This window comes from Chelonia mydas, chromosome 2 (assembly GCF_015237465.2).
Source record: "Chelonia mydas isolate rCheMyd1 chromosome 2, rCheMyd1.pri.v2, whole genome shotgun sequence".
In the NCBI taxonomy this organism is placed as follows: Eukaryota; Metazoa; Chordata; order Testudines; family Cheloniidae; genus Chelonia; species Chelonia mydas.
Window position 1 is genome coordinate 140938303 of NC_057850.1, and position 26314 is coordinate 140964616.

At 41.9% G+C, this 26314-nt stretch overlaps 1 protein-coding gene across 2 annotated transcripts; it reads left to right on the plus strand.

The window, feature by feature from the left end:
• The first annotated feature begins 3312 nt into the window (after nucleotides 1–3312).
• MED10 (mediator complex subunit 10) lies at nucleotides 3313–25855 on the plus strand. 2 transcript variants are annotated; one of them, XR_006288779.1, is made up of 6 exons: nucleotides 3376–3533; nucleotides 4372–4455; nucleotides 5808–5910; nucleotides 8761–8867; nucleotides 23227–23290; nucleotides 24627–25855. XR_006288779.1 is itself a non-coding variant. In XM_037893364.2 (4 exons), the coding sequence occupies exons 1-4, from the start codon at nucleotides 3412–3414 to the stop codon at nucleotides 8854–8856; spliced, it is 405 nt and encodes a 134-aa protein (XP_037749292.1). In that variant the 5' UTR covers nucleotides 3313–3411; the 3' UTR covers nucleotides 8857–9655. The 2 variants fall into 2 exon arrangements, 1 of the variants encoding a protein (XP_037749292.1); XM_037893364.2 differs by lacking the exons at nucleotides 23227–23290; nucleotides 24627–25855 and having other exon boundaries at nucleotides 3313–3533; nucleotides 8761–9655.
• The last annotated feature ends 459 nt before the right edge of the window (nucleotides 25856–26314 follow it).

Sequence of the window (26314 nt, forward strand, 5' to 3'; positions counted from 1 at the left end):
GGGAAACTTTTGAGAAAGCGGGAGCCTATACAGGAAGGATGGGCTCCACTTACACCAAAATGGAACCAGATTTCTGGCACTTAAAATTAAAAAGGTCATAGAGCAATTTTTAAACTAAGGGCTCGGGGAAAGCCAACAGGTACGGAGGAGCATGTGGTTCAGACAGAGACATCCCTTAGGGGAGGATCTATTAATGGAGATCTCAATGTCCTAGTAAGGAGGAGAGTACGGAAGATGATAAAATACAGGTAGGATCTGATGAAAAACAGTCAAATGAAAAAAAGTCCCATTCAATTATGTCATGTAATGGCAGACAGCTAAAAAGTGACAAGTTTTTAAACTGTTTAAATACCAATGCTCGAAGCCTAAATAATAAGATGGGTGAACTAGAGTGCCTCATGTTAAATGAAGCTATTGACATAACAGGCATCACAGAAACTTGGTGGAATGAGGATAATCAATGGGACACAGTAAAAGCAGGGTATGTGTGTGTGTGTGTGTGTGTATATATATATATATAAAATATACTGGAAGGAGAGAACAGGTCATGCTGGTGTGGAGTGGCACTATATGTGAAAGAAAGCATAGAATCAAAAGAAGTAAAAATCTTAAATGAACCAAACTGTACCATAGAATCTCTATGGATAGTAATTCCATGCTTGAATAATTAGAATATAGCTGTAGGGATATATTACTGACCACCTGACCAGGATGGTGATAGTGACGTGAAATGCTCAGAGAGATTAGCGAGACTATTAAAATTAATAACTCAATAAAAATGGGGGAGTTCAACTATCCCCATATTGACTGGGTAGATGTCACCTCAGGACGGGATGCAGAGATAAAGTTTCTTGACACCTGAAATGACTGCTTCTTGGAGCAGCTGGTCCTGGAACCCACAAGAGGAGAGGCAATTCTTGATTTAGACCTAAGTGGAACTCAAGATCTGGTCCAAGAGGTGAATATAGCTGGACTGCTTGGTAATAGTGACCATATTATAATGAAATTTAACATCCCTGTGGCAGGGAAAACACAACAGCAACCCAACGCTGTAGCATTTAATTTCAGAAAGGGGAACTACACAAAAATGAGGAGGTTAGTTAAACAGAAATTAAACGGTAAAGTGCCAAAAGTAAAATCCCTGCAAGCTTTTTAAAGACACCATAATAGAGGCTCAACAGAAACGTATACCCCAAATTAAAAAACATAGTAACAGAACCAAAAAGGTGCCAATGTGGGTACACAACTGTCAAGGTTCCTTCCCCACTCTGAACTCTAGGGTACAGATGTGGGGACCTGCATGAAAACCTCCTAAGCTTACTTTTACCAGCTTAGGTTAAAACTTCCCCAAGGTACAAACTATTTTACCTTTTGCCCTTGGACTTCCACTGTCACCACCAAACGTCTGACCGGGTTTATTTTTGAGAAAGCGTTGTTTGGAAACGTCTTTCCCCCCAAAATCCTCCCAACCCTTGCACCCCACTTCCTGGGGAAGGTTTGGTAAAAATCCTCACCAATTTGCATAGGTGACCACAGACCCAAACCCTTGGATCTTAAGAACAAGGAAAAAAACATTCAGTTCTTACAAGAAGAATTTTAATAGAAGAAACAGTAAAAAAGAATCACCTCTGTAAAATCAGGATGGTAAATACCTTACAGGGTAATTAGATTCAAAACACAGAGAATTCCTCTAGACAAAACCTTAAGTTACAAAAAGACACAAAGACAGGAATATCCATTCTATTCAGCACATCTTATTTTCTCAGCCATTTAAAGAAATCATAATCTAACCCATATCTAGCTAGACTACTTACTAAGTTCTAAGACTCCATTCCTGTTCTGTCCCCAGCAAAAGCATCACACAGACAGACACTTTGTTTCTCCCTCCCTCCAGCTTTTGAAAGTATCTTGTCTCCTCATTGGTCATGCGCCAGCGAGGTTATCCTAGCTTCTTAACCCTTTACAGGTGAAAGGGTTTTTCCTCTGCCTAGGAGGATTTTAAAGGTGTTTACCCTTCCCTTTATATTTATGGCAACAACAAAGTAAAAGAAACAGTGGGAGGCAAAAAGGCATCCTTTAAAAAGTGGAAGTAAATCTTAGTGAGGAAAATAGAAAGAAGCATGAACTCTGGCAACTGAAGTGTAAAAATATAATTAGGAAGGCCAAAAAAGAATTTGAAGGACAGCTAGCAAAATTTTTTTTCAATGTGCAGCAGCAGTCAAAAAAAGCAAACAGAATGTTGGGCATCATTAAGACAGGGATAGATAATAAGACAGAACATATCATACTGCCTCTGTATAAATCCATGGTACGCCCACATCTTGAATACTATGTGCAGATGTGGTCGCCCCATCTCACAAAAAGATATAGTGGAAAAGGTTCAGAAAAGGGTAACAAAAATGATTAGTGGTATTAAATGGCTTCCTTATCAGGAGAGATTAATAAGGCTGGGACTTTTCAGCTTAGAAAAGAGATGGCTAAGGGAGGGGGGATATACTTGTGGTCTACAAAATCATGACTGTTGTGGAGAAAGTAAAAAAGGAAGTGTTACTTACTCCTTCTTATAACACAAAAACTAGGGGTCACCAAATTAAATTAATAGGCAGCAGATTTAAAACAAATGAAAGGAAGTATTTTTTCACACAATGCACAATCAACCTATGGAACTCCTTGCCAGAGGATGTTGTGAAGGCCAAGACTATAACATGGTTATAAGATAAAAAAGAACTAGATAAGTTCATGGGGCTATAGATCCATCAACGGCTATTAGCCAGGATGGGCAGGGATGGTGTCTCTAGCCTATGTTTGCCAGAAGCTGGGAATTGGGGATGGATCACTTGAAGATTACAGGTTTTGTTCATTCCTTCTGGGGAACCTGGCATTGGCCACTGTTGGAAAACAGGACACCGGGCTAGATGGACCTTTGGTCGGACCCAATCTGGCCCATCTTAACGTTCTTTCTCTCTCTGTGACTCCTGAGCACTGGCGCTAGGAACTGACAGCACTGCAAGGGCACAGGGTGCTACCGGACAGCTGCGGGAGGCCTATTAGTCTTGACACAGACCAAGTCCGCACGCCCACAGCAACAACCTCTGCATGGCAACCAGGGCACCACGCCCCTCAGTCAGGTGGCTTCTCCGCGGCCCCTAATGGCCTGGGCAGATTGACCGGAACGTAGCTGCGCCCACGCCCGGAGACTCCCACGGAGCTCGCCTTGGGTTGTTCCAGGGCAGAGCAGGAGCCCGCGGGGCCGGGCAGCTGCCACCCTCCCTGGGGCGCTTTCCCCTAAGGCCGGGCCTGGCCCGCCGTTGGGGCGCAGCGCGGGAACCCCGGCTTCGCCCCGCCCCCTGACGCTCTCGGGCGCGCGACCGGAAGTGTCAGCTGACCCGGAAGTGGCGGCGGCGCAGGGCGATGGCGGAGAAGTTCGACTCGCTGGAGGAGCAGCTGGAGAAGTTCGTGGAGAACATCCGGCAGCTCGGCATCATCGTCAGCGACTTCCAGCCCAGCAGCCAGGCCGGGCTCAACCAGAAGCTGTGAGACCCCCGCCGCGCCCGCCCCCGGCTCAGTGGCCCCTGCGCTGGGCTGCTGGGGGTCTCCCCGGCGGCCGAGCGCTACGCAGCAGCGCCGGCCCCTTGCAGGCGCCGTGGGGCCTTATGGGAAGCGGGCGTGGGGACACTCCCCGGAGGAGCGCCGGCCTGTAACCACTTGTGGGTGGGGAGGCCTGTGGTGCCGCCTCGCCTGCAGGCGCTGTCTCGCCTAGGAATAGTCAGGACGGGTCTGTCGGTGATGGACCAGTGTCCACATGTCAAGTAACGCCTGTCACGTGGCGTGGTGATCAGCAGGGAGCAGGTCTCTGACGTGCAGTTGCATTGGTGTGTGAAGAGCAATACTTAGGTTTAAATAAACTGTAAACTAAATTTTGAAGCATGGTCTATTAGCATGATTCAACAGGATGCAGTGGTGCCAAGTGTGCAGCCTGACGGGAAAATATACTGATTTCCAAACCTGTTTGTAGTAGGGTCAAATCTGGGACATGTGATTGCAACAATAATATTCTATTTTGTGAGTGTCCTGTGAGGATTAATTATTTTAATTTACCTGTTTAGAAGGGACTCATATACTCAGGATGGTGTGCTGTGTACCAAAGACCTAGCTTTAGAAGTGCATTAGGAATCCAGGGCTGTACATGGAAAAGGTGCCATGAGAACCTCCAGAGAACCTTTTCATTCCCTTGTTTATTCTTGCAGCCTCTTGTAGGCAGCAACCCAATAGCAGTGGGATCAGTTATACTTTGAAGCTGAGAAAATAGAGAAGGGTGTTTGTAACTAATTTGGGTCTGGTTTTATAGCCACATGATTTTTCTCTTCCCAGGAATTTTATGGTTACCGGCTTGCAAGATATTGACAAGTGCCGACAGCAACTTCACGATATAAGCGTACCTTTAGAGGTTTTTGAGTAAGTAACTTTACATCTAGGGAGCAACCTCCACACATCATCAAATTGAAGAGACAGTTAATCTTGTAGTGTTAGACATTTCCACTGCAGTTTTTATGTTTTGTTTAATTTGACTTTAGAAATATTCCTAAAGAATCTGAAGGAAAAAGAGTAAGACAAATGATGAATTATCCATCTATTTTCACGTCTGTTTATTTTGTCATTAATGTTTGCATAAATTGCATAACTCAAGGCTGGGAAAGAGCTTATCTAATTCAGTTACTTGGTACTGTGTATAGCTTTCCATCTCACTCTGGTTCTTTATTCAGAATTCAAATCTTGCTTTAGATTACAAGTGAAAACTAGTTTGGTTTTTATCAGAGCCCCTATTTTTGTACGCCATAATCACTGCATATATTTACATAATTGGCAGGCAGTTGTTAATTTTGCATTCACCTGTTATATTCTTACTGATCTAGTTTTGGGCCAAAGTTTAATGGCAGAGCTATGTGAATCAACTTATACTGCTCAGTGAGTTAGCACGTTAGTCATTCAATTTCATGAATTCTAAATTACCTCAAATGTGACAAGCTGAGAAATGTGTATAGTATTGCTACTTGTAGATGGCTAAACCAGGTGGTTTCAAAACTTTCTTATAGTTCAGTCTATATTTTAATAGTTTGAGACAATATCTTTCAATTTATTTTCAATCACATAACATCCTTGTGGCAACTATAGTAATTGTTTCTGTGACATAGTAAAATTGGGGAAATACTAATGCCTTTTTAGCACTTTCTAATAAAGTAAATGTGTGAGCTTTTTAAAAGAAGATAATTTGAATATTTGGTTTTTTTCATCTCCCCACGTCTGTCTACTCAGTTTTTCCCTTGATGTTCTAGCTGCTTTATTCCTTTCTCCCTGTATACCACTTTGCTACAGTTGTCACATCACTTTGCTTTGCTCTCATTGCTGGTCCATTTGCTGATGGTGACTCCTGTTTCTTCTCCAGCTTTTATGTACTTACTGGTGGTCTGGAGAGAGTTAGCTAGTCACATGGTGCTGATTCCCAGCACATTCTACAATCCTCTAGGCTCTTCACAAGGAAAAGTCTGGACACTTAGAAGCAGCCGGCCATTGAAAACCAGCACCAGATGTTTTCAGATCACTGGCAGGTGCTCCTTGGATCACAGTTTGGGAGGTGCTGGCCTAATCCACATATTAGAATGCATGCTTCAGATGGAGGAACACAAAGCATACTTGTATATCCTTTTCTTTTACTCAGTGTAATTGAGCTTCTCATTGCTGTATTTAGTGAAGATAAGGAATATCTTAACCTACATGATACACTTACATGGTATCTTTCATATTTCCAGATACATAGATCAAGGCCGTAATCCCCAGCTTTACACTAAAGAGTGTTTGGAAAGGGCGTTGGCTAAAAATGAACAAGTAAAAGGCAAAATTGACACTATGAAGGTAAGATGAGTATAATGTATAATGAGTATAATTTGGGGGGAGGGATAGCTCAGTGGTTTGAGCATTGGCCTGCTAAACCCAGAGTTGTGAGTTCAATCCTTGAGGGGGCTGTTTAGGGATCTGGGGCAAAAATTGGGGATTGGTCCTGCTTTGAGCAGGGGGTTGGACTAGATGACCTCCTGAGGTCCCTTCCAACCTTGATATTCTATGATTCTATGATGTATTAAAAATATAATTGTGTTCTTTATAATAAGGATAGGAACCATATTTAAGTATTTGTAAGCCTTGTCGTCTTTTTGGAATGATTATCAGATTTTCTTCATTAAGTGGGTTGCACTGCGGCTTATTTCCAATCTATTTGTCTTAACTGATAATGTTGCCGCTTGTCTTGTAGTTATGGTCTCTAATTCTAAGGTAAGGTTAAATACAAAATCAAACTTTCATTTCTATAGCCATAACACACATCTAATCTAATCTTCTTTATACAGTCTGTTCATAGAGCTGCCACCTCGCTTTGATATCTAATGATGGAAAGTGTGCTGTGTAAGAGCTAGTTGGTTTTGTTACAACTGCTATTCCATAGGTACTGAATGTATAATTTCCTAAGCGTGGCTATGGTGTGCAAATTCACCATAAAACAGTTCTAAGAATAGAAAAACATGGAGGATACTTTCTAATTATCTCTTTCTAATAAAGTAAGATGCTTTCTGTTATTTGATAGTTACCCTTGTGTGACCTAAACCGTTCCCCAAAATTCAGGGTTCTGTGGGTTGTATTGGTCAGGAGAAGAAACTGTTGATTGAGCTTGGTATCTTCAATGCATTCCTGCTTATTTACAAAAAATTCAGAGAGTCATGTTTCCCTGAACATAGCAGGCGTAAAACAGGAGAGAGTTTCTTTGCTCACAGTTCCAAGCCTCTTTCAACCAGCACTCAGCATAAAAATATCTCTAGGCTTTTATCATGCTCCCAGGCAAGCCTTTGTCCTTGACTTTCTGCTCTTTCACTGATTTTTGTTTTGTATTCTTGCTGCTTCCCTGTCTCATACACCGCTGCTAAAGCAATATTCAATGAAGCCTCTCCATCCACATGTGCCTTGCATGTGTCCGTGTTTTGGCTGGAGGCTGCTATTGTTCCACCTTTCTGGTTTCATAAGAGTTTGAATATTTTCCTACTTTTCGTGGGTGAAGGGCAGTTTAACCACACCAGTTTCAACAAGGTTTAACCCAACCCATAACAGTATTTTCCCCTTGTGTGATGCTAAAGGGATTAAATCAGAGTTTAAAAAAAAAACCAAACCCACTCTTAAACCCATGAGTGGAGGACACTTAATTAACTTTTAGTAGTAACAGCAGTCTGCACTTATTCCCCTTAAATAAAAGCATTGTTATGTTTTCCAAATCTTGTTTGGCCTCATTGCCTTTGGAACACTGATGTGTGGATAATAGTTATAGATGTATAACAAGAAACTGTTGTACCTAACAGTAAAATACATCTTTTGTGAATTTTATCATCTTCAGTATGAGATGAGGCACACAGTGGCAGGTGATATTAAATGGAAGTTCAAGTTGATGTTAGTTAAAATGTGTTTGCCTGAATTAGTAATTTCTTTTCAATAAGATCGTGGGCATCCTGTTACATAATGTTTAATCAGCCTTAGGAATTCATTACTGAAAGATATTGAGACAGTTTAGCAAGATTCAGAAAAAATCTGCAGCTGAAGAATAGCTAGATTTAAATACGCACAGAGGACAGCAGTATGCGTGCTACAAGACGTAAATTGATCTCCAGGTTTCAGTGGTCTGTGTTCATCCTTGTGATGTAGCCTTACATACTTGGCTAAGTGCATTATTCTTTTTATTCCTTCTGAAGTGCTGAGTGTAAGATGCTCTTTTTGGGTAGAATGTCAGGCTTGGTGGACCTATTGTGATCTAGCATAATAGTTTTATGTTTAACTATACAAGTTGTATTTCTGATGGAGAGGGTGTGACTGGAGCATGCTGTATGCTGGCTATATCCAGTTATTGGACACCATAGTACAAATTAGAGAAGCTCCTAGGTTGCTCTAATCTGGTTTCAGGGTTGGGGTAAAGATTCAGGAAGCCATAATTGGTTGGTTCTCAGCATCTTTCCCTCCCTTACTAGAGACTTCCTACCCTTGTCCTGTGATTGTGTGAGGGAAGGAAATCCACTATGCTTTGCTAGGTGCTTCCCTGGTCTCAAGCAGTATCAATCAAACTTCTGTTGTTTTCTCCCTGAAGCTCCCACAGCCTGGCAGGGAAGTCAGAACTATTCTCTCCTTCTCCTGTGGTGCACCAAGCGGATGAGTTGCTGAGCTGTTGCATCAGGGAAGGGACAGCAGTTGCTCAGAGGAACTTGGCTCGCATCAGAGTTGCTCTTGAGGCTTCAAGAGAAGAGCTAGGAAGCACTGGGGGAAATGGTGGAAAGGGGGCTGATTCAGGCTTCTTAGTTTACAAACTTCAGGACATGGTTCAGCACACTTTCAATTAAGTAAGTGCCAGTTTTCTTCTTTAAAATGATAGACTTGAGGGCCACAAATTGGACACCACTGCGCCAGAGCTTATCAAGAGTCTAGTTTCCTTACCTTTCTTGAAAGAGTTTGATTGCTAGTTTAGTTTATAGAAAATATAAAATAGATTTCAGGGAGTTACTATGAATAAGGGTCTTGTAGGACTTGTTTTTTCTGACTTGAATACCATTCAGTGAGGTCAAGGAATGGTAGACCTGGTTGACTATTATTTGCAAATATTTCAGTGAATAACTTATTCTGTTTGACTTGCTCCAATATGTGGCCAATTTTTTTATATTCTAAAATCTTTTTTCATTCTAGAAATTTAAAAGCTTATTGATTCAAGAGCTGACTAAAGTCTTCCCAGAGGACATGGCCAAGTACAAAGCTATTCGAGGAGAAGAACCTCCTCCTTAAGACTGCCTTTGGTATGTTCTAAGATGCCTAATATTTTCATGGAACTGATAATCTTTTGTGAAAATGTTGAACTCACTGGACAGAAGAAGTTCTTCAGTCTTCCTACTAGGTGTGTTCATGTATGTGGTTATGGGCTGTGAGGGAGCCTGATTACCACGCACTGTTTTTGGGTGGTTTTGTTTTGTTTTGGAAGCCATAATGTTTTCCTACAGACTTTTATGCATCTAAAGATTGCATTTGAAACTTCCTGTACTACTGTGTTCTTTCCACAAAAGTTGTTTGAGGCATGTGTGAGACTTGCAGGCTATTGTACGTCATTTCCCACAAAGTACATTTCTAGTATGGAAAAGAATTATGATCAAGTGCCAGACTGGATAAATACACTTCTTTTGGAAGCTAGTTATACTTGATTATTAAAATAGGCTGTAGCCTATCTCATGTGGTGGTTTTGGGGGGAAGGGCGGGAATGAGAATTGACTACTATTGACTAGCTCTTTCCTGATAGTTTATAAAAGCATGATTGGACAGGACTTTTTTCTTTTTGCTAAATTTCTGCTGAAATGGAAATCCATTGTCAGGTGCTGTACATCCATGTAACTTTGTCAACCACAACCAAAAAGTCCCCTTCAGTCCTGTGAATGGAAGGACAGGTGGCTGAGGATGGAAAAATTGAACATTTTCAAGGATGGCCTCCCAGCCGTGCTTGCATTTTGTTCAGCATTTGATGCAGAAACAAATCTTTTATTAAGTGTATTGCATTTTCTTTGGGCAAAATATATAATAAACACTTTGAAATGAATTTTGTAGCTAGTTCTTCTAGTATGTTTCTGTTCCATACCATCTGTGACAGTCTGTACCTTGGGGGAACATATTGTATATTCTCCATATTCTTCATTTTCATATAATTGTGATCTTACCTTACGAGGCATGCTTTATATGTATCAGGGGAAAGGTTATGATCTGCTGAAAGTCATTTCTCTATCCATATATATGTATATCATTAATGCATATGAAGTTATGAGAATTGTGTTGTATGGTGGTCACTAAAGCATGCTGTAAGTTGTGGAATCAGCCAGATATTCGCTCCCAGAGGCAACAACAAGGAAAGTAACCAATGCCCAGACAGGGTGTCAAATAACCCATCAACAGCCATTGTCCAGCAAGGGAGCTACAATGCAATGACTCACCTGCATGAGGCCCCACCAGGGGAATTGCTCAACCTTGCTTGGAGACTCCGCAATGCCCCACAGACATGCCTGGACTCATGTTCTATAAGCATATGGACTGAGAGTATAAAACAGGCAGAGTTGACATATTCTGGGCCCTTCTGCCCCCACCTATGCGGCAAGCAACCAAGACACTGAGAAGAAGATGACAAGACTCCAACACAGAAGATTGGCCCAGGCTTAAAGGACAAACCTGTATATTGAGGATTGCAATATCCAGTGGGGTGAGGAAAAACTGCTTAATCTAGTTGCTGCCCAGTCTAATAAGGTTGAGAGTTTAGACTGCATGCTTATATTTTATTTTATTTTGGTAACCACTCTAACTTGTTATGCTTTGACTTATAATCACTTAAAATCTATCTTTATAGTTAATAAACTTTGTTTGTTTTTGTTCTACCTGAAGCAGTGCATTTGGTTCAAAGTGTGTTACAGGCACCCCTTGGGATAACAGACCTGGTACATATCAATTTCTTTGTTAAATTGATGAATTTATATAAGCTTGCAACATCCGGCGGGCATAACTGGATACTGCAAGACAGAGGTTCCTAGGGTTGTGTCTGGGACCGGAGATATTGGTTAGTGTCATTTGCTTGCAAGTAGCTTACATGCCATTGGCTGTGCATGAACAGCCCAGGAGTGGGGGCTCTCACAGCAGAGCAGAGTAAGGCTGGCTCCCAGAGTCAAGGATTGGAGAGGCCTAGGAGATCACCAGTCCAGATAACACCAGAGGGGAACGTGTCACCATCCCAATATATTTTTCAATAATATAATAGAGAGAGCTTGTACAAATTAGCACAAGTCGCAGCTACTGTTTATTGTAGATGCTCCTTGCAGGAAAGATTAGTTTAACAGGATCACCATGCAGTGCTATACTGCACATAGTGAAAGGCTAGCTTCACAGTGGAAAAGGCTGAAAACGTCCCTACTTTTACTGTGTTAGGGAGGCGTCCAAATAGTAGCAGATATGCCTCTTGTTCTAATACTTAACATTTCATTGACGTTGGTCTGTATATTGAGATTTAATTTCAGTTTGTTTAAAATCTTGCTGAATTATTTGATCTCACTTGTTACTGTAAAGCAGCTCTCTTACCAGCAGCATAAATAGAGAATACAAAGAGATGTTATGTTTGCATTTGTTTCAAGTGACTTATATAACTCATGAAGGCCACACTTGCATATGCAGCACCTGCATGTATTCTGTATATGCTATGAGCTTTACAGCAACTGTTCTAGCTCCTGTTTATATTTAATAAAACTAGAAACAGCAGTGTTTCCTTAACAAAAGAGAGGGTAGGAAGACAGTAAGTTAAGGCAGTATAAATTTCAGATTGCAATAAGTATACATACTCAGTATTGTGGGTGATTAGGAAAGAATTCAGAACGGGGAACTTATTTGTTTCAGATTGATAATAGAATCATTTGAGGAAGGATAAACCAAGAAAGGTGATCTGGCTAAAAATAAATATAACTTAAGAGTATTTGCTTTCTCACTATAGTTAGAGACTACCTTATAGTCACAAATTTTAAACCTATCTACTTTGTTTAATTTCAGTCAACTTACACATGTACATAAAACTAATAATAGAAATTTAGGGAATGTCGTTATTTTGAAATTATACCTGAATCCAGTTTTTAAAGCAGAACAGAAATCTTTCAGTTTGAAATTGTTGTCAAAGATGGAATGAATCCAACTCTATGGCATTACCTCTTGAATTTTGCATCTATTTTGGTTTATAAAACTCTGTGGTAAAGAATATAAATATAGAGTATAAACAAAATCTTCCACTGGCCTCCAAGGGACACTTGTTGTTGTTTGTTTTTTGTTTGTTCATAGAAGCAAGCAGTATGTTCTCCCAGTCCTCTGGAAAAACTTGTTTAATTTTTTTCCTCATTCTTGCCTCGCATGGTTTAAAAATGCCCTGTAAGAGAAAAATGTGATTATGGTGTATCTCTAGCTAACCAATGCTCTGACTGTTACTTACTCATGATGATCCCTATTGGGGCCAAAATCTAGTTCTATATATAGAATCCTAAAAGACTGGGGTTGGAAGAGACCTCAGGAGGTCATCTAGTCCAAACCCTTGCTCAAAACAGGACCAACCCTAACTAAATCGTCCTAGCCAGGGCTTTGTCAAGTCGGGCCTTAAAAGCCTCTAAGAATGGAGATTCCACCACCTCCCTTGGTAACCCATTTCAGTGCTTCACCAACCTTCTCGTGAAATAGCTTTTCCTAATATCCAACCTAGACCTCCCCCACTGCAACTGGAGACCATTGCTCCTTGTTCTGTCATCAGCCACCACTGAGAACAGCCTAGATCTGTCCTCTTTGGAACCCTGCTTCAGGTAATTGAAGGCTGCTATCAAATCCCTCTTCTGCCCCCCCCCCCCCCTTCTGCAGACTAAATAACCCCAGTTCCCTCAGCCTGTTTGCGTAAGTCATGTGCCCCAGCCCCATAATCATTTTTGTTGCCCTCTGCTGAACTCTCTCCAATTTGCCCATATCCCTTCTGTAGTGGGAGGCCCAATACTGCATGCAGTACTCCAGATGTGGCCTCACCAGTGCCGAATAGAGGAGAATAATCACTTCCCTCGATTTGCTGGCAATGCTCCTACAAATGAAGCCGAATATGCCATTAGCCTTCTTGGCAACAAGGGCATACTGTTGACTCATATTCTATTTCTCATCCACTGTAATCCCCAAGTCCTCTTCTGCATAGCTGCTGCTTAGCCAGTCTGTCCCCAGTCTGTAGCGCTGCATGGGATTCTTCCATCCTAAGTGCAAGACTCTGCACTTGTCCATGTTGAACCGCCTCAGATTTCTTTTGGCCCAATCTTCCAATTTGTCTAGATCACTGTGGACCCTATCGCTACCCTCCATCGTATCTACCTCTCCCCCCAGTTTAGTGTCATCTGCGAATTTGCTGAGGGTGCAATTAATTCCATCATCCAGATCATTAATAAAGATGTTGAACAAAACTGGCCCCAGGACTGACCCCTGGGGCACTCTGCTTGATACCGGCTGCCAACTAGACATCGAGCCATTGATCCCTACCCGTTGAGCTTGACAATCTAGCCAGCTTTCTATCCACCTTATAGTCTATTCATCCAATCCATACTTTAACTTGCAGGCCAGAATACTGTGGGAGACTGTATCAAAAGCTTTACTAAAGTCAAGGTATTGCTTCCAGTTATTATGATTTTTATAAACAATATTAATTGCAAAAATAAGAAAATGAGATTGCTTAAGTTTCATTTTTCTTGTAATTGTGTGAAGGATGTTAGCTCACTCTTTCATATTTAGCATGTATATACCCATCTTTCAACTGATCATTTGTTAAAATTGAGTAATGAGGTGGTCACTGTTTTAAAAAATATCCCTCACAAGTACTAATTTATTTCATGCATTTCCATAATTTCAGCACACTGGAAATCCAGTGATTTCCTATGAATATTTTTGATTTATTAGATTGCATAATCATACCCATCACAACAATAGGTGATTGCCATGGTCACCATTTTTCACTTGATAACCATTTGATTCTATCCAGCAATCTAATTCTAGGTGGAGCTGGCAGTGCTGCCTATACTTAGTTATCTAACACTTTCCATTATAAGACCCTGGTGTTTTCAATTGCTTATAACTTTAACCAATTGTGCTGAAATTTTCCATGCCTCAGGCTACATTTTATTTTGAATGTTCAGTTAATTTCTGATAAGTAGGACAGAGAAGATTAAGTTTAAGATTAAGCTGTCTTTGCCAATGTTTTTTAAACAAAAAAAATTTAATTTATGCTTGAGCAGGGATTTGGATAATATCTTTGGGGCAGAGACCATCTTTCTGATATTTGTATAGTGCCTAGTATAATAGGGTCCTACTCCTAGGTAGGTTATCTTGTGGTCAGAAATGCCTTTTCCTGTCCCTATGAAAATCCATCCATATTCTGCCAAATTATAAGCCTCAGAAAACTGCCATTTGCACACATGAGTAGAACAGGAGCAGAAGGGATAAGAACAGAAGAGGATAGCCTGTGGGGAGGTCATGAGTGGACGAGGTAGACATGTGAGGGAGGAGGACCAGAAATGGTTTGTAACACACTGCCCTCCAGGACCTGGAATAGAGTCCAGTATTCTTTGAGTCCCACACTTTTCTGCTAACAACAAATAGCTGTGAAACCCATAATGTCTGCATTATGGTAGTCATCATGATTACATAGTGATTTTTCCATGGGATCAGGCCTCATTTGGTGCACAGTTTGGATGGTGGAAAGGAATGAATCAAGAATGTAGTAAATGAATTGGAAGCTGTGTAGTTGAAAGAGGCAGGGAGTGAAAAGATCTTCCTGTAGCTCACGAAAGCTATATGCTCAAATAAATTTGTTAGTCTCTAAGGTGCCACAAGTACTCCTTTTCTTCTTGTAATTAAGGCAGTCAAGTGTGCCCCTGGGAGACTAGGATTCAATCCCTGCCTTTGCCAAGAGTCCTCATGTAATAGTGGGAAAGTCACAAATCTTCACAGTAGCTTCTATGCATTCCTCACTTTCTGGGTGTCCAGTTTGAGATACGTAAGGCATGATTTGAAAAGTGCTGAGCATTCTAACTGAACTCAGTGTAAGTTATTCTTTGAACAGCCCAAGGCATCCCAAACTGGGCACCCAAAAAAAGTGAATTTGATAATTTTGACCTAAGTCTCTGTGTATCAGTTCCCCATTTTACAGCTTGGGATAACTATACCAATTCACAGGTGTGGTTATTAAGATAAATTAATATTTGTGAAGCATTCAGATGTTGACAGCACTAGAGAAAAGCCTATAAGCAAATTAATAATTTTTATTTGGTGCAGGGTTTGGATGCTTTGTGGTAAATAAGGCTGCACGTTGAACAGTGAGAATAAAATATTGAATAGCTATTTATTCACTGGCCTACATCCATCCTGTACACTGAATGAGGCACGGGTCCTGTAGAAATATTGTAATTAAAAGATGAATCATGATGCATATGCAGAAGAGGGATGGCACAGGAAATCTTCTGGCATTTCCTAAGTTTTTTTGAGTGGTTGACTTCACACCCGTAGTCATCTTTTCAATGTAATTTTCAAAAAATGTAATAGACTTAAAAGTAGTATAACTGTAGCCTTAGCAAGACTGGGCCTTCATTTTCCTCTGAGCTGTAATGATTTGTGTGTGTTTCATGTGAATCTTAACATTGATTCAGTTGATTCTGCCTATTTCTTGGGGATTAATAATGGAAAGAACTGGTACCAAAATACAGGTTGAACCTCTCATCTGGCACTCCCTGGTCCGGCAACGTTTGTGGTCAGGCATGGGTGCCGACTCTGTGGGTGCTCCAGGGCTGGAGCACCCACGGGGAAAAATCAGTGGGTGCAGAGCATCCATCGTCGCCAAATTACCCCCTGAGCCCCGTGCTTACCAACTCCTTTTCCTCCCTCCCAGCGCCTCTGGAGTGCCACGAACAGTTGATTCGTGGCATTCAAGCTCCGGGAGGGAGGGGGAGGATGTGGGGCCGGCGTTGGAGCCTCCGGGCAGGGAGTCACACTGGGCGCGAACCCTGGAGGTGCTGCAGCACCCCCTGCACTCCTACTTCCTGCACTTATGGAGATCCGCTGGCACCCTGCATTGACTTCCCGTGGTTCGGCAGATTCTCTGGTTCTGCACTGGTCAGGTCCCGAGGGTGCTGGACTAGAGAGGTTCAACCTGTAGTATCTTTTGAGAGTGTTCACTTTGTTACTGCCTAAAGTAGTGATAGGAGCCAAATATCCCATTTATAATCTTTTTATTAAATTAGTTGCTGTGATTATCTTCAGATGAGAATCTTCAGTCTGACATTTTGTCCTACTTTTACCCGAACCCCTTTTTCATCAGTGTTTATTCATGCCAACATCTTGTTTACTGCTGCTTTACCAAAAATTGAACCACGTTCTTTAATGTCTTTGAATAATTCAGGGATTGATTATGAAGTTTTTGAAATACACATCTTTTGCATAAAGGCAAGTTTTCTGATACTTCCTATTTTTTCATTTGTTACCGGTTACTTATGAGTTTCGTAAAATAACTGACAGGGGTGACAAGTGTGGGTGTTATTGCTGCTAGTGCTGCTGGTCTCAGGAGTTCCTGTGTATTGGCACCTAGTAGGGAGTACAGCTTGCTGATTCAGCAGGCTGATTCATTCAGTTCAGAAAGGTAGACCACTGGCTCGGTTCAGTGGCAAAGTGCTCAGCCAGGTTTATTGTTGACAAAGCAAAGTCCTAGTACCCCAGCTCAGTGGTTACAGGTACACTAACACATGTATGCCTGAAACAAGGTACCAGCTCAATCAACATAACATGATGCTGTCCCCTAGGCCAGTACAAAGTGGTCCCTCCTATGACTTCTCTTATGCATTGAAACAAACAAGTTACCTATTACACTCTAGATGTTGTTAGTTACCAGCTTTGTACCTTGTACCTGCTAGTTTGAACAAAACAACAGGGGTCTGTGTCTCTTGTAACATCTCTTAAGTATTTGCTTACCGAGTTACTGAAGAGGTCTGGGTTTTCTAGTACCATCCTGGCTGTTCAGAAATGTGCTTACTTGGTTAGCAAATACCTGGTGTGTTGCTATTCTGCCAAGGCCAAGCTTACTTTGGTTCATATGTCCAAGGCTTACAAGAGTAAATCTGAAAAAATATTTAAAAGTAAATAAATAAAGTACATCTTGAATTATAGCTATTGACTTGCCTTTCAGCTTTGCCAGAAAGGGAGGGCTGTTAGGCAGCATTCATCCTATGAATTCTACCAAGAAACCTGTTTTGCCTAAGACGGAATAAATTGGAAAAATAAAATAATCAAGCTTTTTAATCAAAATATAAAATATTGCAGTTTGAGGGAGACAAGCTAGCCTACAGTTTTAGACATCTTTAATATTAAAATCTTGTACAACTTTTATACTTTCAAGCATTAATGATATTGGCCTGTGGAAGGCATGATTTATTTTGTCCACTCCTTCCTTTAGGACAGGGGCATGAGGGCCACATTGGGTTTCCGAAATTGTATGGAGGGCTGGTTAGGGGAGGCGGTGCCTCCCTAAACAGCCAGGTGTGGCTCGGCCCCTGCCCCCATCCGCCCCCCCCCCCCCCCCCACACACGCACTTCTCGCCCCCTGACAGCTCCCCAGGACTCCTGCCCCATCCAACCACCCCTTCTCCCTGTCCCCTGACCGCCCCCGGACCCCCCACCTCTGACTGCCCCATGCCGCCCCATCCAGCCCCGCCTCTCATTCCTGACTGTCCCCCCTGGGACCCCTGCCCCATCCAACCACCCCTATCCCCTGACCGCTCCCTGGAACCCTTGCCCCTGACTGCCCCCCACCGCACCTGTCAACCCCCCCCCCTTCCTGACTGTGCCCCCGGGACCCCTGCCCTGTCCACCGCCCTGTCCCCTGACCGCCTACGGACCCTCCACCCCGACCACCACCCCCTAACTTCCCTGCACTCTCTCCAACCTCTCCTGACCCTTTACCACGCTGTCTGGAGCACCAGTGGCTGGCGGCGCTACAGCCGCGCTACCCAAAGCACCAGGACAGGCAGCCACATTGCCCAGTTGGAGCCAGCCACTGCACAGCACAGAGCACCGGGTCAGGCCGGCTCTGTAGCTGCGCTGCCGCCCACAGCATTGCAGTGGCAGTGCAGTGAGCGGAGGCTGCGGGGGAGGGGAGACAGCGGGGGAGGGGAAACAGCGGGGGCGAGCCTCCCAGGTCAGGAGCTAAGGGGCTGGGCAGGAGGGTCCCACGTGCTGGATGTGGCCCGCGGGCCGTAGTTTGCCCACCTCTGTTTTTAGGATCAATTAAATAGTGGAAATCCTCCATGCATTCGGCAGGTTCTGTTTCTTTGTATATCATCAGTAATTGCTTCCAAAATAAACAAAGATACAACTTTTAAAAGAAATTACCATTACACCCCTCTGGGTGTGGTGCTTTATTTTTCAAGTCATTGTTTGGTAATCCTTTCTGAAAATATTATGTTCTGTTTGTGCTTAGTTAACTTTGGAATGCTTTTGAGCTTATTCAGATAAGAGTAAAAGTTTATTCTTTTCTGAATCTACCTGTCCTTTTCCATGTAAACTTCAGTTGAATGCAATAATGCTTCAGCAACTCTAGTCTTTGTGCATTTCAAATGAAAATTAGACCCCCCCCCCACCCCACCCACCCCCCAAAAAAAACAACAACAACATCATTATCACTTACAGATGCCTGTTGCTGTGTTAATCAGTAGGGTAAATTTTCTGGCTTTGTTTCCATGTTCAAAATACTCTTGCTTAGCATACAATTTAGCCAGTTTTATTGTTTAGCATGGTGAGCAACTAGTCTTTTTAATTTCAAAAACAAAACACTTAATTTGAAAAACAGGCCTGTTTAAAAAAACTCTTGCATGTAAGGAAATGAACACTTAAGCTGCCCACACAAATGAGTTAAAGTACATTGAAATGCATATATCATCACAACTTAGTGTAATCAAAATTTCAGAACAATTACCTTATCCAGGAGGTGTAACTTGAATTTAAGTTTTTTGTTTGAAGTTACAAGCTGGGAAGTCAATATGGCGTGAACTACAGAGAAGTGTGTTTTTGTTTTAAATCGCCTCCAACCTGGATAGACTGATAGATTGGTGTAATCATCAATTAAAATCAGCAAGCAGAAAATCTTGATATAAATCAATTTTAATCGTTTTCCATTTGTATTTTATAGTTATTTTCCTAAGCATTTTTCATTGCTGATTTAATTTAAAACTAAATGCAGTTTTTATACTAGATTTGACACTGCTTTTGTTAACCAGGAGGATACATTAACTATACATTTAACATACATTTCTTCAGATTCTTAACTTCTGCATTTTTATTGTTAAATTTACTAGATAATTAACTTTTTACTTGTGATTTGTATCAAGCTTCATTTGGATGGAAACTGGAATTCAATTAAAGTGTACAGAGAGCAATTAAAAAGTTTTATTTAACTAACAAAAAATGTACTGGATAAATACAACAGATAAAACCAAGTGTTTCTGCACATCAGAGCTGAAAATACTGACATTTGAAACAGAAATATTAGCATTTACTCCATTTTAAAGACTGAAAATGACATATGTATTTTGTGCACTACAAGACAAATTGTACCATATTTATAAAGCTTGACCTTAAGTTAGCTATTTTTTCCCCCTGGATCTGTGTATAAAAACCCAGTTTTTAACTTATTACTTAAAGTTCGTGAAGAGGTCTCATTGATTCAATCTCTCTCTCTCTCTTTGTATTTATTTAAATGATAAATGGATTATACTATAGAATCATAGAATATCAGGGTTGGAAGGGACCTCAGGAGGTCATCTAGTCCAACCCCCTGCTCAAAGCAGGACCAATCCCCAACTAAATCATCCCAGCCAGGGCTTTCTCAAGACTGACCGTAAAAACTTCTAGGGAAAGAGATTCCACCACCTCCCTAGGTAACGCATTCCAGTGTTTCACCATCCTCATAGTGAAAAAGTTTTTCCTAATATCCAGCCTAAATCTCCCCTATTGCAACTTGAGACCATTACTCCTTGTTCTGTCATCTGCTACCACTGAGAACAGTCTAGATCCATCCTCTTTGGAACCCCCTTTCAGGTAGTTGAAAGCAGCTATCAAATCCCCCTCATTCTTCTCTTCCAAAGACTAAAGATCCCCAGTTCCCTCAGCCTCTCTTCATAAGTCATGTGTTCCAGTCCCCTAATCATTTTTGTTGCCCTCCCCTGGACTCTTTCAATTTTTCCACATCCTTCTTGTAGTGTGGGGCCCAAAACTGGACACAGTACTCCAGATGAGGCCTCACCAATGTCGAATAGAGGGGAACAATCATGTCCCTCGATCTGCTGGCAATGCCCCTACTTATACATCCCAGAATGCCATTGGCCTTCTTGGCAGCAAGGGCACACTGTTGACTCATATCCAGCTTCTCGTCCAGTGTAACCCCTAGGTCCTTTTCTGCAGAACTGCTGCCTAGCCACTTGGTCCCTAGTCTGTAGCAGTGCATGGGATTCTTCCGTCCTAAGTGCAGGACTCTGCACTTGTCCTTGTTGAACCTCATCAGATTTCTTTTGGCCCAATCCTCCAATTTGTCTAGGTCCCTCTGTATCCTATCCCTGCCCTCCAGCGTATCTACCAGTCCTCCCAGTGTAGTGTCATCTGCAAACTTGCTGAGGGTGCAATCCATGCCATCCTCCAGATCATTTATGAAGATAATGAACAAAACCGGCCCCAGGACTAACCCTTGGGACACTCCACTTGATACTGGCTGCCAACTAGACATGGAGCCATTGATCACTACCAGCTGAGCCCGACAATCTAGCCAGCTTTCTATCCACCTTATAGTCCATTCATCCAGCCCATACTTCTTTAACTTGCTGGCAAGAATGCTGTGGGAGACCGTGTCAAAAGCTTTGCTAAAGTCAAGGAACAACACGTCCACCGCTTTCCCCTCATCCACAGAGCCAGTTATCTTGTCATAGAAGGCAATTAGATTAGTCAGGCATGACTTGCCCTTGGTGAATCCATGCTAACTGTTCCTGATCACTTTCCTCTCCTCTAAGTGCTTCAGAATTGATTCCTTGAGGACCTGCTCCATGATTTTTCCAGGGACTGAGGTGAGGCTGACTGGCCTGTAGTTCCCAGGATCCTCCTCCTTCCCTTTTTTAAAGATTGACACTACATTAGCCTTTTTCCAGTTGTCTGGGACTTCCCCGGATCGCCATGAGTTTTCAAAGATAATAGCCAATGGCTCTGCAATCACATCTGCCAACTCCTTTAGCACACTCGGATGCAGCGCATCCGGCCCCATGGACTTGTGCTCGTCCAGCTTTTCTAAATAGTCCCGAACCACTTCTTTCTGCACAGAGGGCTGGTCACCTCCTCCCCATGCTGTGCTGCCCAGTGCAGCAGTCTGGGAGCTGGTCTTGTTCGTGAAGACAGAGGCAAAAAAAGCATTGAGGACTTTAGCTTTTTCCACATCCTCTGTCACTAGGTTGCCTCCCTCATTTAGTAAGGGGTCTACGCTTTCCTTGACTTTCTTCTTGTTGCTAACATACCTGAAGAAACCCTTCTTGTTACTCTTAACATCTCTTGCTAGCTGCAACTCCAGGTGAGATTTGGCCTTCCTGATTTCACTCCTGCATCCCCGAGCAATATTTTTATACTCTTCCCTGGTCATATGTCCAATCTTCCACTTCTTGTAAGCTTCTTTTTTGTGTTCAAGATCAGCAAGGATTTCACTGTTAAGCCAAGCTGGTCGCCTGCCATATTTACTATTCTTTCTACACATCGGGATGGTTTGTCCCTGTAACCTTAATAAAGATTCTTTAAAATACAGCCAGCTCTCCTGGACTCCTTTCCCCCTCATGTTATTTTCCCAGGGGATCCTGACCATCAGTTCCCTGAGGGAGTCAAAGTCTGCTTTTCTGAAGTCCAGGGTCCGTATTCTGCTCCTCTCCTTTCTTCCCTGTGTCAGGATCCTGAACTCGACCATCTCATGGTCACTGCCTCCCAGGTTCCCATCCACTTTTGCTTCCCCTACTAATTCTTCCAGGTTTGTGAGCAGCAGGTCAAGAAGAGCTCTGCCCCTAGTTGGTTCCTCCAGCACTTGCACCAGGAAATTGTACCCTACATTTTCCAAAAACTATGGTTAGGGCTTAACACCAGCTTGCCATAAATTCAAATTTAACTGTAAAAGGATTACTTTTTAAATAAAAACATTTAATTTAAATTTGTTATAAATTGCTTTATTTATACAAAAATCATTGATTTTTATCTGATTTTCAAATATTCTGCAGTCTTTGTGAAAACATTCTCCTTTTTGCCTACAGAGTAAATGTGGTAATTTTCACACCAAACCAATTTTCCAAGCCAAAGTTATAGGAAGCTTCTTTGGCATAACTATAAAGGAGACGCGCCTCTCAATAATAAGTTTACATATTGCAAGACTTTTTTTTTTCTTCTTCTTCTTCTTCCTTTATTTGAATGCTTATGCAGATGTGTCCCGCCTGCTGGAAAGGAAGGAGCTCTTCTGTTAGTGCTTGTCAGTAATAATGAAAAGATCTACCATCAATCAAACATTGCCACTTCCCCTCATCTCATAAGACCCTCTCCCTTGGGGTATTACTTCCGGGGCAGAGATTGGTATGTAGCTGGAAGGAAATCATATGTCTCCACTAAGAACCCCACTCCCTCCCCTACCTTGCAACCCTCTACAAATTGGTGTCTGTTCCAGCCCTGTAAGACCTTTCCAAAAGCAGGAGTGACTAATCAGGGCAAGTTTCAGGGTGTGATGACCTGTCTGGAAGTGTTGTGCCTCCTCTAAGAACTCCTTCCACTGCTCTATACCAATCCAAGCAGATTCCAGCCCCATAGGATATTCTGGAAGGGAAATGTGTACCAATTAGAATAAGTATTGCACACGTGTCTAGGCCAGATACTCCATTCTCTGGAGTTTAACAACTGGCTGGTCAGCAGCACTGCCCCTGGAAGTTCCTTGCTGCATGGAGCAGGCTATCTCGTTTCAAGGGTGTGTTTTCAGAAATCATGGAAATGCTGAGAGGAAACATGGCAGCCTTTACCACCCCTGTGAGAACTAGGAGATTAGTTTGAGCTCTAAGGGTGCTAAATATCTCACAAAGTGCTACATTAGCGACAATTTGGAGGAGGAGGGAGTGGCCATGGGTAGCCCTTTGGCCTAGCTGTTGGCTGGGTACACTGGAACCTGACAGCGAGACTCATGCTATTGTGAGTCAGACCAATGAGCGTGATGCCCGGCCACCATCTGAACCTGTGGAGGAAGGCAACCAAGCCTCCTTGGAGTCACCATCGGACAAAATGAATTAAGATGTTGCTCTGGTAAATAGACTATACAAGTGGAAGTCAGGGGAGTGGGGGGTTGTAATGGGGTAGGAACTGACCTGGGGTTGTGTAAATCTAAAATAGGACTTAAAACTATTTCTTTTTTGAAAAATCTGTCAGCAGTTTGCCATCACCTTTCTAAATGCCATTGAGAATCCCCTAGGACATCCTGGAACAGATTCACTCTCAGTGGGAATATTATCTTGCATCAGCTGTTTTTATTTATGCCTCTAACAGAGATCAAGAGGAGATGCTGGATAAGAACAAAATGGAAGAATGAGCCAGCTTGGACCCTTGGATGGTATGAGTTCACAATGTCCATTTTCCACAGCATAAAATGGCTGTAAAATGATGTGTTAAACCATGTGATTAATAAAAGATTTTTGTTTAAATTTGATTGTGGCCCCTCCATACTAGTGTTAGTAAAAGACTTTACAACCAACAGCCATGTGTACACAGGAGGCTCTGTTAAAGAAAATATTACATCTCCAGGGAAGTTGGGAGCTTCAGAGGCATGAATCTTCTTTTTCAAGCTGCCAGAAAACCTAGTAAAACTTTGACTAGAAGACAGATAAGAGCTTGGGTTTCAGAGCAGGATGCTTATATGTTACACAAACCAGTACAAATACATTTTTAAAGAAATAAGACTGTTACTTCAGATGTGATGCATAATGGCAAGGCAGTGGTTTTAAGTGGATATGCAGCAGCTCTCCAAACACAACAGTGGTTTTAAGTACATCTTAACAGTGACAGAATGTCTATGTAAATATGCTTGGGCCTAAAAGACAAGATGGGTTGTGAAATATCCGAGGTCTTTATAACTGTTTTCTGGGACAGTTGCGTACCTTGAAAATTACAAACCGATTGGGGGAAAGAATTTCTAAACAAACCTTTAAGTAAATTGTTAAAGTAACATGTCCACCAGTTTGTTACTAATGAAATCAAGGCAGGGGTGGTGGAGTGGTTTAACAAAACCTTAAAGTCTAAGACTTGGAGATGTATTACAACCAGCAGTACCTTTCACTACATTGATGTGTTACCGGAGTTTATAAAGAGTTACATACAGTTCTGTGAAAACTTTGATTGTATCAGACCTTTTGATATTAACTCCTCAAATTCTCTGAAAGTATGGAAAATGGTTTATGGAGAAAGTTTTAAAATAAATCAGATTGTTTCCTCTTTTAGAGAAGGCCACTCTATCTTAAAAAAAAAAAAAAAAAGTTTTTAAAAAAGGCTATGAACAAACATTTATCACTGAAATATTCATAGTGGATGAAGCCTTAGCCAAGGGACAGAGAACTGTATACCAATTAAAAGATTATGGAGGTAAGACAGTTACTGGATTTTTTTTACCCTGAAGAATTAAAAAGTTAACCCACAACAGGATAGGATTTACAGGATTGAAAAAGGCCTAGCAGAGAAAGAAAGGGTGAGGACAGAAGTGGCTACCAGTGAAATGGTTGGAGTGGCCCGATAAATTTGTTGTATGGAACACATTTTCAACTCTGACATTTAGCTGTAAAAGAAAACAATTATTCCTGTAAAAAGAGGAAAAAATGAATGGGGAGGGGGGGTTATATCACTTTTAGCAATGCCAGCTCTGAGGTTTTTTTGTTTTTTTGTTTTCTTGTTTTCAGAACAGTAGCTTGAACTTTGCAGTACAGCAGGTTAAGTCCTTGGATCTCGCAGGGGCCTAGGAGGTGGTGATAATAGAAATGCAGTACCCCCACAGCTGGAACAATATCAATGAAGCTACCCTTCTGAAATTGCCTTTGGCGAGAAGAAATGGAGTTTCAACCTGTGACAAGGCTATCACTTGTCCATACCCAAATTACTGGATTATATGAATAATACTATGGCTAATCATTCAGGGGAACTACCAGAGGTGGTTATGAAATATGACCCTGTGGGTACAAAAGTTAGACTTAAATCTTCTGATGTTGCTTATGCTTTTTCTATAGGCAGGAAGCTAGCTAATATCTGTTTTTCCTATAACTGTTAACTCCTTTTTGTTTCCCTAGCAAGTGTTTTGCAACCCTGTTCTTACCCCTAGCATAATCCCCTCTCAAACCCTGCACATTCCCCTTTTACATCCCTTTGTCTGTGCAATCTTGCTACCCATGCCTAGTCACATATGTTTATGCTACAGGTTAACCCTTGAGAAACTTTCACATTTTTAATGTCTTATGTATGCCTTTTGCCCTCTGGAGGTCCGGCGTTGCAGCTACCAAGACAAAACCATCTATCACCTCTCTCTTAAGAATGATAATCCACAAAGAGCTTTAACAAATCTGTCACTGTTTCTGAAGAATGTTTCACCAAACATTTCACCTGAAAACATTTTTGTAGTGTAAACTTTCAGTCCCTGTTTTTTTTTATCCACAACCCCTAAAGCACATGCTCTGGGTTTGTGAATCTTTGTGTTTTCACTCGGTTTTCTCAGGGCTTAGTGGGGTGTTGACCACTGAAGAACTGGAGGTGTGTTAGCATTGTTGCTTGTTATCACTGTTTTTGTTTTGTCTTTTGACTTGATGTATCTGAGCATTGGACTGTCTTGATGCTTTGCCTGTGCTCTTCTGCAGCTTTGTGGTGGCATTGTTGTTACATTTAACTCTATAATTTCTCTTTCTCACTAAAACCCACCCATGCCTATGTGTTTGCTTAAAAACAAAATCCCTTAAATGACCAAACAAATAACATGTATTAACTGGGGTTCAACCTAGTAAGCTGTTGATGCTAGAGCATTTTCCTTTTCAGCTGTCTCTTTCTTGTTTCTTTTGAGCTTGTTTACATGACAGTCAAAGGGTCTCTCCTGATAACATTATTACAAAACTACCACATTCTGGGGTGCAACCCAGAACAGTGAGACGTTGTGTCACCTCTGTTACCTTGGGTGCCTCACAATGATTTGCTGTCGTAGCGCTCAACCTGAGCTGCTTAGAACCAGTATGCAGGTCACACCCTCAGTGTCTGCGTGTTAGCCAGCCCTGGGTCAGCAGCTCTGACCCCAGCAGCCTGCTGACAGCTTCACTCTGGCTTCCACCAGCCTTGGTTATGGCTTGCACGGTGACTCCAACACACTCCCAGTCCTGAATTTTCCCAAAACTGTGTGCTCTGCAATGTCCAAGACCTCTCCTGGATGGTTCAGAGAAATAATGTGTTCACTTGCTCCTTTAAGGAGACAAATCACAGCAGTTTGACACATTAACTGGAGCTGACATTTGCTTTAGTACGAACACAGCACCGTTGGTTTAGATTAAAATAAAATAAGTTTATTAACAAAAGAAAATAGGATTTTAAATGAGCCCAAGTCTGAGAGATAAAG